A 14,644-nucleotide genomic window follows, 5' to 3' on the forward strand; every position below is an offset into this window, starting at 1 on the left:
TGGTGGCCAGGCCACCAGTGCTTGGATGAAGCCACACGTCCAGTGTCCACACAACCAGTTCAAATTTTGGCCATTGGCTTTGGGCCACCGGCCACGAGCGGCATGCGTGGGAACAGCCCCTTACACTCTAAACTGAGAAGTACAAAAACATTCCAATGTGGGTCACACCTCATCTACTACTACAAAAAGCGGAAAGACGGTACGTACAGCATGTGTAGATATATACAAACACAGGCACGTAATTTAGCAGCCAAAATCCTAGCTATGGCGCAGAGGTTTTTTGTATGCCATACCTTCTTCACTATCATCAACAAACCCTGCCGTGTGGTGTCTGTGCAGACCCATAGCCGCTTCTTCTCTCAGCCTCGAAGTTCGCTTGCCCGGCGCCCGCCCGCAGACCCTGGCGATTGGAACTTCTCGCCCGAATGGTGGGGCACCCAAGGCCATGGCTGGGGCCACAACGAAGGCATCACCGTTTTCCGGAAGACTTCCCACGAAGGCAATGGCCTGGTCACAGTCACGGCCCACCCTGCGTCCTCTCCCGTGAGTTCTCATGCCTATCTCTGTGTTTTAGGGTTTAAATGGTGCACGCAAGGACACTCAGTTCTCTAGGGTTTCGCTTTGCAAAGTCGTGTCCACCATGTAAGTTTAGGGTTTCTAGGGTCTCGAGTTCCATGAAGATATGAAAGTACTAGTGTTTGGAGGAGATTATTCTTGTGTCTGATTGAAAGGATGGGCTTATATTAAGTTTTTGCAGTAGGGTTTGGAAGACTGGCCGGAATTATCCAGAGTCTTGCAAGAGAGGCAGGCAAATGCTACATGTGAATGGCGAGTGCTTAGATTCAACAACGAAACACGGCAAAGTGTGGCAAAGGTGCTTCTGATTCAAGGACATAACAGCGAAGGACCATTCCTGATGCAAATTCCAAACTGTCTAGCATTTGAGTGTAAGTCCTCCACCTTCCCTTTCTGTAGATCATCCCTCTACTCCCTATAACACATTCCTCGTTATTCTTTAACATCACAGCCTTCGACAAAGCACTTCGATGATTTTTTCTTGAAGCGCTTAGTGTGGACTACTGTCTTGAGAAGGATGTAATTCTCCATAAAAGGAGAGGGTGGTGTGCTGTTTGAGTTGTGCATATGCAGATTTGGGGACATACCAAATTTGGAAGGTGTCCGAGGTATACCTGGAAGGCCTTAAGTTCTAACCCGATATTTTATGAATATATATAAATGACTATTTCTCTCTCAAAAAAAGAAGGGGTAGGGGCATTTCATATAGTCCAAGACATCCTAAACAAGAAGCAATCCACCCACCTCTCCACACGCCACCACCTGGGTGTTCGCTCCCACATCTCTTGGGGCCATTTATGCTCCAGCTCAACTCAGTCAGTTGGCTCGTGGCTCTTTAGAGAGTTGCCTTCCCCAGTGCGACAAGAGCGATTTGCTGGGCTTAAAGGCAATTATATCCTTAGTCTTGACATCGACTCACCCATCCCTCCAGATTGGTTTATTTCTATAGCCTTGCCTCCCTCTCTGACATGGATCGCAACTCCATGTTTCTTGGCAGAGCCAGCGTTCTCTCATCCACATGAAGGTGAGGATTGCCTGTGTGATGAGTTTTCTACGACAGAAATTCTACTTCGAAAGACTACTCCAACATTCGTGTTTGGTAACATGTTTTCATTCACTTTGTTCATGGAAAATCTGGCCAGCATTGTTGCTCCAAAAAGCGAAGGGTCTGTGGAGACCTTACACTCGGGCCACTATAATCAGCTTGCTTTTCTAATCTTCTTGGTCCGTTAACCCAAGATTAGATCAACCAACCCTATGGTTAGCATCAGGTATGTAATAAAAAAGACTCAGGAACTCAAATAGCCACAAATTCTGGCAGGTGCTGGTCCTAAGAGAGTGATTTCTGTGCTTGCTTTGATGCTACCACCACCTTCATCAGCACCTCATCAAGATCTTGCAGTGGTCTATACTTGTGTTGTGGGGCAACAGTCTCTTGGGTCACTTCTGGTCTTGGATGTTCTCTGGTATTCTTGGAAACTTCCTCTTGTTGAGCTTCAACCTCGGGTGAATTCTCCACTCTCTGTCTTTGTCTGTGATCTGAAGCCATAAGTGCTGCACATTGTGCGTGCATCTCTCTCTCTCATGCTTTGCTTGGTAGGTCTCACGTTTTCTTTGCTCCTGCAAGTATCCGGCAACGTGTGCCCGAATGCATGCAAGACTCTTCTACTTGCACACTAACGTTTGACAAGACGATAGGAAACCCTAAATGCATTCCTAAATGCAATCTTGGTTGAAAATGCAATCCCTACTGCATGAATCTAGATGCAATTCTTGAATGCCTTAAGAACCCTTTTCAAGATCTACACTAAGATTTGATCTCACATTGCATTGTAAGAATTTACACAGAATTCTCATGAATATGCATAGAATCAACAACATTGGGTTACGATTTTTATGAAGATCTAACATAGCACACCAACAAACATGGGGATAAGCTTTTATATTAGAGCTCGGCGAGGCTCTCCCTAGCAGGTAGAGTGGTGGTGGCGAACCAAGTACTTCTAGCCACCATGTGGTACATCACTTCGTGCCAAGTCTTTTCTCGAGCATACATTGGCCAGGTACAACGATTGATCCGGAACTTCTTATGGGCCGGAAGTGACGGAAGGCCAGCCAGGGCTAAGGTGGCATAGCGAGTGATCATTCAGCCACGTAGTAGAGGGGGGCTTGGCCTCATCGATCCTGCTATTCAGAGTTGTGCCTTGCTGGGCAAGCTGATTGTTAGAGGACTCCTTCTCGGTGGTGAGCCCTTGGAAGGATTTCTTATTAGCCCGGATCTCAGCCTGCACTCCAAGCCTTGGGGGCCCATGGCCGCAGAGTACTCGATGAATCTTCACAAAGATGCGAGCCCGTGGTTTTAGCCCAATTTTGAGAATAGATTTGCAGTCAGTTTACTTCGGGCTTGGGATAATCTCAAGCCAGCCCTCAGACAAATAGTACCAGTTACCTTAGAGGAGCGGCTTCGGCAGCCTTTGGTCTGGAACCCCTTGATCCATCTATACCCAGTTGCCACATGTTAGGGGCTCGACCGCATGTATCTTGGGGAGCCTTGAGCACGGGACTAGCCAGGTCTCTTGGAGATTGGATTGCACATAGGCAGTTATCCCTGGAGGAAGCCTGACAAGGATCCAGGGTTGAGATAGGCTGAGCATCGGCATTGACTCAGCTATCCCTCAGGAGTGGCTGATGCCTATCCAAACCCCCCCCCCCCCCCCCCCCCGCGTCCTGTGTGGCTAGGAGTGTTTAGCAGACATGATATCCTCGTGGCGGTCCATGGAGCAACTGAGGACAACGGGCTGCTCACTTTTTCTATCGGTTCCTAGTGTAGATTAGAGAGATTAGAGCCTCCCTTGGAGGATTTCAGAGGTTGCACCTTGTAGAGGGTGAGGGTGGTCGGTTTTCGAGCACGGAATGGCACATAGATCTAGCACCGGCCAAGGTGACCGGGGAGAGACTATGGTGGTTATGGATTTGGGAGTGCCGACCTCTCACGCGGCTGCAGTGGGACCCGGGAGAGTGGACTTGGCATGATCCTGCTCGAGGGAGACTCTAGGCCGTAGGATCCAGATGCCTGAGATAGATGGCACATCGGCAGAAGCAACACATTGGCAGTCACAGGGCTTATCATAGCGATTCCTTTCAGATTTCTAGAAGAGGCTTTGGGGCAGCTTTCGGCCTAGAAAGATCACACTCTTTCTTTGGCTGATGGTGGCAGACATGAGTTTGGCGGTCGGTACTTGGCTGGTAGCAGGTTGGTCAGTGGCTTGTCTGTAGTGCGGCCACCATCAGGAGTCTCAGCGGCATTGCCTTTGGGATTGCCCAAAGGCACAGTAGACTTGGCAACGGATTCTCCGCATCTTCGCTATGGACAGGGCATCGACCTGGATCATCACTTGGTGTTTTGTCGCTTGGGCCACAGAGGCTGGAGTGATGAGGGCTTATGAGGAGGATGGGGGAGGACTAGCCCTTCAGGTCTCTCACCATCGTATTGCAGCAGTAGTAGTCATAGCCCCTCCTATAGGTGATCGGCGGCCAGGCTCATGCCAGAGATGGGAGATTTGCAATAGCATCACATTTGGCGTGCTGGATGCAATGAGGCCATCATAGTTGTCTCCGCACGATGTACGACAACATATCGTACGGAATACCGTATGGTATGATATCGCACGGGCTCGCACGATTTTTTTTTTTCAATTTTTTTTTGGGAGTAATGGTCTTGTTTTTGCTTGTCTATGGCTGTTTGAGCTTTCCTCTGAATTACGATGCTTCCCTCCTTTTTAAAATACTCCATATCTCGAAATTGGAAATACCTAAGTTTATAAGTAATTTTTAAAAACACGATGAGGTTCCGGTAGTTCTTCCTCCGCTCTTTCAAATGAGGACGCTCCGATTGCCTTGTCACAAGAGCTTAGAGAGCCCGAGTTTGATGATGAGGGCAACATCCTTAGCGAGGGTGACTTCTGCAAGCGCTCCGATAGGCACTCTTGTGATGGAGATGATCCTAGCGAGAGCTTTGATTTTGATAGTGATCACTTCTCCATCTAGATTATAGTCCAAACCCTCTAGCCTTCCTTTTTCCACTTTTTGTACTTACTACTATGGCTACATGCGCCTAGAGCGCCTCGCATTGTATGACTTAGGCTTTAGCCTAACATCTATGTATGTTTTCAACTTGGTTTTAATGGAATTTTGGTTTGAGTCATGTGACGACTTGTCTTCTCTTTGAAATTGAAAACACTAAAGTTTGTAAGTATTTTTTTAAAAGACCGTACGATACCGTACGACAAGAATTTTTTAATATCATACTGTATTTTCTCGTACGGTATCGTATTGTACGAACCTTACGGTATCGTACCTGACAACTATGGAGGCCATTGAGGGTACCCACACTCTGTCGGCTGAGATCATGAGGAGCATATGGCTTGATATCATTCACCCCCTCCGCGGTTAGTGGGGGGAGTAACAGGGAGGGTATGACTGCATGCGGAACTTGGAGGCCTGGCCCTGGCCCTTTCCTCACAGATAGAGGCGGTGACCCCATAGCCTTCTCCTTACAGAGCGGCCAGCTGGAGGAGAAGCATCTCTTCCCCTTATATGAGGTGAGTTTGGAGGCCTGGCCCTTTCCTCACAGATAGAGGCGGTGATCCCATAGCCTTCTCCTTAGAGAGCGGCCAGCTGGAGGAGAAGCATCTCTTCCCCTTATATGAGGTGAGTTTATATTTAGCCCTTCGTGGTTGTACTTAGCCCTTTGTGGCTGTTTTCTTTAACTAATTGAAGGATCTTTTTCCCGGGAAAAAAACATGGGGATGTTTATGGTATGGGGAGTGATTATCGATTCAGGCCACTGATGGTGCAGGGAAAATGAGAGAGTGGGGAAGAGTTGTTTACTAAGAAAACCAATGACAAAAAAAAGCATGATTGGTGTGCAGATTTGAAGAGCATGGTATCTGTTGGATTGGCAAGTGTGAACTGTGCCGGTTTAGATCTGGAACTTGTTGCCAAAGGGGAAAAACGAATGCGATGTCTTTGTGTTGGGCTGGGTGGTGGTAGCCTCCCACTTTTTCTTGCCAACAAGATGCAAGGTTTTTATTAATGTGCTTTACTATTTTATCAAAGACAAATTAAGAATGGGCAACGTAATAACCTTCGATGTTACTGCCATGTTTTTTTTTTGTTTATTTGTGCTCCAGGATGTTTTGTGGAGGTTGTTGAGATTGATGACACAGTCATCTCAGCAGCCACAGAATTCATGGGTTTCCCTGGATATGGATTCAAAACTTCACAGCAGTATGTTAATGGTTCAAGCTCTTTGAATCCTTCCTATAACAATTTGTGTTTACAGGAAGGCATGGGTACTCAGACACTTTCTCAGGCTAATACTATCTGTGGGTCAAAGAGCAATGTTGACTCCTTGTGGGGGGGCGTGCAGGAGAGAATTGCTGGTTTTGAGGCAGATGGTGTGGCATATGTTTATGATCTTTTGGAACACATTGCATCTCCAACAGATTATTATGATCTTGTGTTTATTGATGCATTTAATGGGAAGGATGAAGTTCCTTCTTGCCTCTGGAGTGGTGGTGGACATTTCCTCACTGCGCTTCGTGATCTTTTAAGTCCCAACCATGGGACTGCTGTGGTAAGCAAAGAATGCTCGAACCCTCTTTTCTATATTGGTAAATGAAGCAGGCAGCCAATGGGTGATTAATGGGTCTTGGCATCTTTATTGGGTTTTAAAGGTATCTACTGCATTTTTTCTTTTTTGCTTTTGGAAAGGTGAACCTTCACACGGACATGCCACCTCCATCCCTGCTTGAGAGGATCACCGGGGAGTTTGGACCTGGCTTTGATCCCCTTTTACCAGGTGGAAGGCAAGTACAGGAAATCTCATACATTTACAGGTATCATCACACCTGATTAATGTTTGTTGTAAAAAACCTAGTTGCTTTTCCCTGTGATTTTAGACTGGCTCACCAGTCTACTTTTGAAAGTATATGCGTGTGTGTGCGTGCGCACGCGCATCCGTGGGGCTAGTCAGGGTTGTATTGTTTCTTAGGTATGTTTGGATGAAAAGTCCACTCTTTTCTGTCACAGGAATGAATTGTTGCTATGCCCAAGCCAAGAGAACGGGGAGGTTTTTGCCACTGAATTCACAGACAATGTCAGGCATGTGGGTGCTTCGACGGGGGTGGCCTTCACTGTGGCAGTCCCTCGACAACAAAACATCTGTTTGGTAGTTTCTCGAGGTATCAATGGTACAAAGGTGTCAATCGTAGATAATCTGAAGGCAGCGGCATGTTATCTTGAGCGTATGCTCAAGATCCCATTTCCTATGTCCAAAAGAATTTCAAGAGGTTTTCATATTGTGCAGTAATTTTGAGCAAGAGGCTTCTGTTCTCGAGTGTGAGCAGTGTTTGTGTGTGGGTGCATGCTCAGTAGTGCGTGCTTGTGTGTGTGTGAGAGTTCAAGGTGTTCGTACATCAATAAGGATGCCTAGCATTTTCGATCCCTTGCTCAAGACTTTCTGACGCCATTTATTTGCCAAGTTTTCACACACCAGCAGTTTTACAGTGCTTAAATGTTCATGATCCAAGCTCCCTTGATATTAGCCTTGTGGTAACATTGTTAATCCTTATTGCAGACTGACCTGCTAATTTAATCTCATTATTGTGTATATCGATTATGATCTGATAACACCTACCTTGATCCAAATGTGTTACATACCCTGCGGTCGCTTGAGTGTTAAGGCGTGTAGCAAAGTCTTTCAGCACATGAGAGAGAGAGAGAGAGAGAGAGAGAGAGAGAGAGAGAGAGAGAGCACCGGCATAGTATTGGGTCCCAACCGCCTGCTGAGGGCCCCACCTTTCGGTGTATTTTCTGTATAGCTGAAGTGGAAATGAGTAGAAAGAATAGAAACTGTTTCTTTGCTGAACTTAGTACAGGCTGAATTTCTGGCTGGACAGGAGGTGGGACTTGCACACTGAAGCAGGTTTTGTGCTTGAGCAGGCTGCCTTCTTAACTGTGGAGATTAGCCTTCTTAACTGCTGGCTGTAAAACTGTGGATTGAGCTAACTTAGGCACCTTCCTGGGGGTTGGGCTGATTTGCGTTGATTGCTGGCTTGTCTTGAGATGATTACTTGATGTCAAATGCTTGCTGGCAGGTGCTTGATTGCAGACTTGAGAGATGATTGAGGTGGGGAGAGGAGGGGCCTAAATTGCACCTGGACAAGCTGGTCGGCTTTTGTGACCTGTCCAGACACGTCCAAGATTGCCCAAACCTGTCTTCTTGCAACATGGCCCCATAAGTTGCATAGACGTGAATACACTTCAACTTCAGGTGGGTTACAAGACTCCGGGACTTTGCAGTAAGTGATCTACTTTGACCTACCATGATGATGACTATCCCTAGACTAGGATTCACAAAATTGTGTTGTGCACATCTCTAACCCAAAGACTATCCCAAAACTTGCACTTGAAAAACAGATATGCTCACATCACCCAAGTGTAGTTGGTGCACCTGACAGTCCCTCTTGCTTAGCTCATTGATGGGGGGTTGCATGGCCTCCAAATATTCCATCAACAGTGTTGGTGTCAAGTGCACGCATGGGTGGCATGTGGACATGTCTCTTGAAAGTGTTAGTGCTGTGCATTGAATATTTTGTGAGCCCTAGTCTAGGGACTAGCCGCATTGTTATAAGGTAGGTGAGGGCAAGTCCAAGTAGTCAGTTGTGTGGAAAACCCTGCAATCCCATTCACGTTGAAGTATGTATAGATGTCCAAGATGCTTATTGGGCCAAGAGCTGGGTGTCTGCAGTTACAGTTGGCAGGCAAGTTTTCCCCGCCAGACAGCCAAGCAGCCCATTTGGATTGATCCGGATCTAAACAGGTTAGGCAAATTGGAAAGCAGGTTGTAGACCAGGCTGACAAGGGGGCAATTTTCTCTATAAACGGGCACCTCCTCACATGCTAGTCATGGCATAATTCCAAGAGAGTTTAATACGCTTCTTCATTAGATGAGCAAAGACATTACCGTTTTGTTGTAGACCTGCAACACAGGGCATCCTAAGATCTCTACCCAGAAGTAGTTTGTTTTCATGTGGACTTGCTCAGAAGGCAGTTTTCCATTATTGACTCCACTGGTTTCTGCCTCTATTGAGCTTAGATACGTAGGCCAGTGCTCAACTAAGCAAGGAGGAAGATATCTTCAGGTCAAGTATTAAGATCTGCATTGGTACTTATTTCATTTCAACTTTAAAATAAAGCAAATACACTCGTAGGTGGGGATCTTTAGTGGGTTATCCAGACTTAAATCTGGTGTTTGGTGTATTCTCTTTCCTGTCTCCTCTTCAGCCAACACACCAATGTAATTAATTGTAAGTGTGGCTTTTGTAGCCCATGTAACATTGGTATCATATCATAGTGCATGGTATGTTAGTGTACTTTTGAAAGAATTTCTCATCTAGCCGTCTCCATGTGTATCCTGGTTGTGGAATTTAGTGAGGTTTTGGTGCTTGTAGTGATCTATGGCATCGGGAGGGCGATTTGCTCCAGATAAAACAAGCTTGTTTGGAATGGTAGTAGGTATCTGGAGCTTGTTTTGGATGGTAGTTGGTAAACAGCTTCAAGCTGTTGATGTGAAACAAAGCGTGCATAGTCCAAGTTGGTGGAGAACAAAGCACCTCGAAGACATTGATCTTGTTAATGGAGAATGGGCCAATGCTTTTGAAAGCTTTGGGCATCTCTTGTCCGCTTGTTTTAGGCAGCGCTTCATTATTCAAAGATACACTCAATCACTCTTGACAATGTCTCAACGGGGTTTATTGGCATGTTTATTAGGCCGCTTGCGCCTTGATTAATCTATCCTTCATAGACAGACACTTTTTGATAAGACTCAATCACAAGATTAGGCTTGGGCGAATGAGAAATAGCACATAATACTCCACACTTAGATGTACTAGCTGGCGTGTTTAGTCTTCAAAGGGCAAAGAATGTCAAAGTGGACACTATCCTTCATATACCTTGTCACTTCCATAATGGAGAGGAGAGGAAAATGTGGGATGTGAGATACCTGACGAGATGCATCCTTTATCAAGATGAAGAATGAATGCATATTCTAGTCTATCGTGGATTTAAATTTATGAAACCATTTCAATCAAATCCAAAATTATGTATATAAAGATGAAGAATGAATGCATATTCTAGTCTAGCATCGATTTAAATTTATGAAACCATTTCAATCAAATCCAAATTAGATATATGCCTCTTAATGAACTTGGCATTAAGCTTTGTACTCGATCCGACTACGCTTCCCTTTGAAGCAATTCCAAGTGGGCTTATCGTGTGGCTTGCTTTGTGATGACATCCCTTGTATTGCTAAAGATGACGACAATATGCCGATCACATACAAAGCCATAACACTAATAACTTGCTTAGCTTGCATTCTCTAGGGGAGTTTGCTTCCTTATCTTCTAGTTCCCTATTGATGGTATCACCTACAAATGGAGCTGGTTGAGGTGGTAGAGCAATGGTTGTTGCCATAGAAGGTTTAAGGCTCGAGGTAGTTGTTGGTGCTTAGAGGATGATTGCTTGTCATTGCTATTGTTAACATTTTTCTTTTTGTTGTTGTTGCCTCAAACATAGACAAGAAATCTTCCTTTTTGTCTTATTTTGGTTAGGTGTAAGCCATGGCTTGGTCTTGGCGGGCTGCTTGTCAAAGCTAGAAGCTTGTGCAACATGTGACTTAGTATAAGGCCACGTTTTATTGCCACTGTAATGTCATGGCTTAGGAATTGTAAACTAGGTTGTTGGTAGTTTCTTAGCCTTTTGACACATCTTCTCCTCCAAGAGTATAGCAATAAACTCCTTTAAAGTCAAAGGAGGATTCCTTACCTAAGTATGCAATGAAGTGACCAATCCATCATACTTCTGGGGCAAGATTCAGATGCACCTTTGCGCTAGATCTTCATTTGACTTATTGATCCCAATTGCCACATCTTTTTATCGTTGTCTGCACTTTGCTTGTATATGACCAGGCTTACTGCAATAGAAGCAATTTACTGTCTTCTTCTTCCTACAATCAAAGAAGAGGGGTTACCACACTCCTTCCCATTACCTAGGCTTATCGTAGAAGAAGCAATTTACTGTCTTCTTCTTCTTGTAATTAAAGAAGAGGGGTCACCATAGTCCTTCCCATTATCTTCCTTTCTGCTTGTTGATAAAGTGGCATCACCACCATCTCTAGCCTTGTGATGCTTTTCCTCCTTCAGAACAATAGTACTAAACTCCCCTAAAGTCAAAGGATGACTCCTTACCTAAGTATTCAATGAAGTGACCAACCCATCGTACTTTTGGGGCAAGATCGTAGTGCACCTTTGTGCCAGTTCCTCTTCACTTGATCATTTTACAATCTTTTTCTTCTCCCTCTTGTTGCTAGAGTCCTTCCCCTTACCTTTCTTTGTGCTTGTTGCATCATCACCATCTCTAGCCTTGTGTTGCATCTCCTCCTTTAGGAGTAGAGCACTACACTCCTCTAACATTAGTGTCATACTTCTAGGCTCATAGTGTATGCCAACAACTTTAGAGGATCTGGAGCAAAGCCCTTTCAAGAGGCACTTGAAGAGATTTAGAGCTAAGAAGAGGAGATTAGTGAAAAAAACATTATTGTGAAGCTTTTATGCAAGCTTCCATGGCTTCCTCATAAGGGCAGCCTGGTTTTTTTGCTGTAGCGTGTGCGTGAGGCCGCCATTAGGGCTGAGATCTTGACTGTAGAGACCATGGGCTTCAAAAGCCCTAAGCCCCCTTAGCCTACAATCGCCTACACATGGCGTATGGCTGTACGAAATATTGCGCTGCAGAAACAAGCGCCGTCTTTGAACTAGGTGCAATGCCATGGCCAGGAGAAGAGAAATCGTCTAATTAGCTATACGTTCCTGAGCGCTCGGACCTCTTCTACACTTTCCTAGTTGAGAGCACGCCGAGTTCTTGCCTCCACAAGCTGCTAGAGTTGCTCCACTGGCAGGAGGTTCAGCTCCACAAAGAAAAAGAGAATAAAGTTGACCTATTCTACGCCACAAAAAATGACCTAATCTTGCCAAGCTCTAGATGCCATGTTAGAATTTCGTGGTGTGCTCATGCTAGATCAAATATGTGGAGGAGAGACTCACAAAATACAAGAAAAGATCTTGCTTATTAAGTTTCTCAAAATACAACTAAGCTTCTTGCTCCATCTAATGCCTTCTAGCTCCACCTTTAAATAGGTGAGCTAGTGGACCATAAGTCCATTCACACACACACACCCTTCTCCTCTCCTTTTACAAAACCTTAGTCTCTTAATACATAATGCAATGAAGATAGAGAGGTTAACAAACACATCTATATAAAGTGCCCAAGGTTGGTTATATCATAGGTTGTCCCATGTCCGCCACCTTACGATTGGGGTCCAGATGGACTAAACCAACCACATCATCCGATTGGGACCATATTAAACTAAACAATAGACAATAGGTTCTTGGTGTAGATTACATGTCCATTCAAGGTCATCTGAGTGCTTGTTTAGGCCCCACAATCTAAGGATAAGGTGTCTTGAGAAGATCTCCTTCTACCCTTGAGTGCCATTAATCGACCCACACTTACTTGTATCCTACTTGACATGGTACTAAATCTACATAAGTCGTCTCACCACCATTCGGGCCACCTATGGCCAACATCTAGTGTCTTAATTGGATATTATCAATTGTGTGGGTGCTCAACACTATGATTACTCCTTATAAAGGGGGCCTTACAAAATAGAGCAACCCATTACCCACATAATCACCAATGAGGAGGGTGGAGCATTGTTTTCCAAAAGATCTCACTAGTGAGATGAAAGCTTTATGTCCTTGCTAGATTATAGTGAGAGGGTTGATAGTTTTCTAGGAGTACCAAGAAGATATATATTTAAGATTTTGGTTTTTCCTTGCATTAGACTATGCACTACCTCAAGAAACCTTAGATTTGATACTAATGTTACATCCAATATGGAAGCTTGAGTAGTAAAACATGCAATAAATGCTCTTAGTGCAATACTTCAATGACCTTTGAACGTGTGTGTGTGTGTGTGTGTGTGTGTGTGTGTGTGTGAGAGAGAGAGAGAGAGAGAGAGAGAGAGAGAGAGAGAGAGAGAGAGAGAGAGAACATGCAATAAATGCTCTTAGTGCAATACTTCAATGACCTTTGAACGTGTGTGTGTGTGTGTGTGTGTGTGTGTGAGAGAGAGAGAGAGAGAGAGAGAGAGAGAGAGAGAGAGAGAGAGAGAGAGAATTGACAGAATATTGAGAACCCATCTTATGGTGTATTTACTATATCATTGAAGTGGAAATGATTACAATGTTTTGGACTTCTCGCCTAAAGTGTAGTGATGCATTGTCAATTGAATTTTGAGTTAGATTTTGGGTCGAATAGGAAGCACAACTTGCATGTATGAGTAAGATCTACATGCATAAATATGAGAATGTGATCTTTTCAACTTAGTACATGGGCCCATTGGGACAAATGATCTCAAGTAACTTGGTTGATTGTGAACATTAAGCTCAATGAAATAGCTAAGGGTTTGTTTGAGGTGTTACTTTTGAAGACAATTTCATTTTAAGGATAGCACTCATTGAGTTGATGTAAAGCTTAAGAAAGTTCAATTTGAAACTGGAGGATTATATTTCTCAAGTGAGATTGAAATTAGAACTTCATTATTAGAGCTTTAGACAAGAAAAGTATACGTAAATGATATATTATGAAGTTTTGGATGTGGACTTGTAGTGTCAACTTTAGAAAGTGTAGAAATGAAGTGAAGGATGCATCCATAAAGTTTTAAGGGGATTTGCACACAAAGTGGGAATGACCATAGCATTTTGTAGATATATACTTAAACCCACTAGGGGTGCATATAATTGAAGTAGCTGCAATAGTAGAGCCTTAGATGGCATTTATTTGTATACCTCATTATGACTCATTATCATACTACAACATAGCCATTCAAATTGATATCTAGGGAAAAAATGGATACAATTATCTGTAAGGTTTTGACATTTGTGCACATGCATTTTGTCTTTGGGTTGAATCACTAGTGGCAAAACAAAATGGGGTTGAAATTCGTTTTTGTATTTTTTTTATTGGTTTGCTATGTAGGACTACTTAGTCATGCTGGAAATTTGGTAGTCATATGCCAAAATGTCAAAAAATATACATGTTAGGATAAGTATGCTTGATGTGTGGCTTAGGGTTTAAATTCCTTTAATGCATGTCATAACATGAACTTTGAACTTGATAAGTTCCTTTTAGCTTAGTACATGTGTCCATCAAGTACAATAATTTCTTTGTTAGGGCCATTAATTCCTTTTTTCTTCCTCTAACGTGAAAAGGGAATATGTGTTTTTCCCAATCATGAAAAGCGAATATGTGTTTTACCCAATCTCATGAAAAACTACATGAGTTTTTCACGTGATAAATTTTTGAGATTTGGATGTGTTAGATTGTTATTTGATGTTATAGTACTTATTAAGAAGCAAGGTTGTAGTACCTATTTGATGTTATAGTACCTATTAAGAAGCTAGCACCTATTAAGATGCAAGGTTAAATGTTATGAAGGTAATTAAGAAGCAAGGTTAAGATGTTAAAAAGGTAATTATGACATGAAAATACTTGCATGATTATGAGAAGAGGTATGCGAAAGTGCATTTTTTTAAAAACGTGTTAATCGTTGTTTTGTGGTATTTTATGAGAGACTTTTTTGTTAATGTTGAGCAACGTAGGCTATGGTACGGTAAAAGGAGAGTTTTTTCCCCTTGTTGAGCAACAAAGGCTTGAAATTGCATAACTTGTTTGCAAGTATTCACAATGCTAGTGTAAAATTTTTGCATAACTTTTTATGTAAGCCTTCACAATGTTGCTGATGGTGTAGTTGGATTTTGTAGATGAAGTGTACTTTGTTTTTGCTAATGAAGGCTTGAATAAGATTTAAGGATAAAAATTTTGCATGACTTTTCTTTAAGCCTTCACATGTTTTTGGCTAATGAAGGCTTGAATAAGGTTTAAGGAT

At 43.4% G+C, this 14,644-nt stretch overlaps 1 protein-coding gene across 1 annotated transcript; it reads left to right on the forward strand.

Annotated features, from left to right (window-relative positions):
* The first annotated feature begins 204 nt into the window (after nucleotides 1-204).
* On the forward strand, nucleotides 205-7,249 carry LOC147627694 (S-adenosyl-L-methionine-dependent methyltransferases superfamily protein). Its single transcript, XM_086814628.1, has 6 exons — nucleotides 205-543; nucleotides 761-947; nucleotides 5,508-5,660; nucleotides 5,769-6,214; nucleotides 6,352-6,476; nucleotides 6,670-7,249. Exons 1-6 carry the CDS (start codon nucleotides 211-213, stop codon nucleotides 6,947-6,949), a joined length of 1,524 nt encoding a protein of 507 aa, XP_086670754.1. The 5' UTR covers nucleotides 205-210; the 3' UTR covers nucleotides 6,950-7,249.
* The last annotated feature ends 7,395 nt before the right edge of the window (nucleotides 7,250-14,644 follow it).

The sequence above is a fragment of the Cibotium barometz genome, chromosome 20, assembly GCF_041138505.1.
Source record: "Cibotium barometz isolate CiBa-2024 chromosome 20, ASM4113850v1, whole genome shotgun sequence".
Taxonomy (NCBI): Eukaryota; Viridiplantae; Streptophyta; class Polypodiopsida; order Cyatheales; family Cibotiaceae; genus Cibotium; species Cibotium barometz.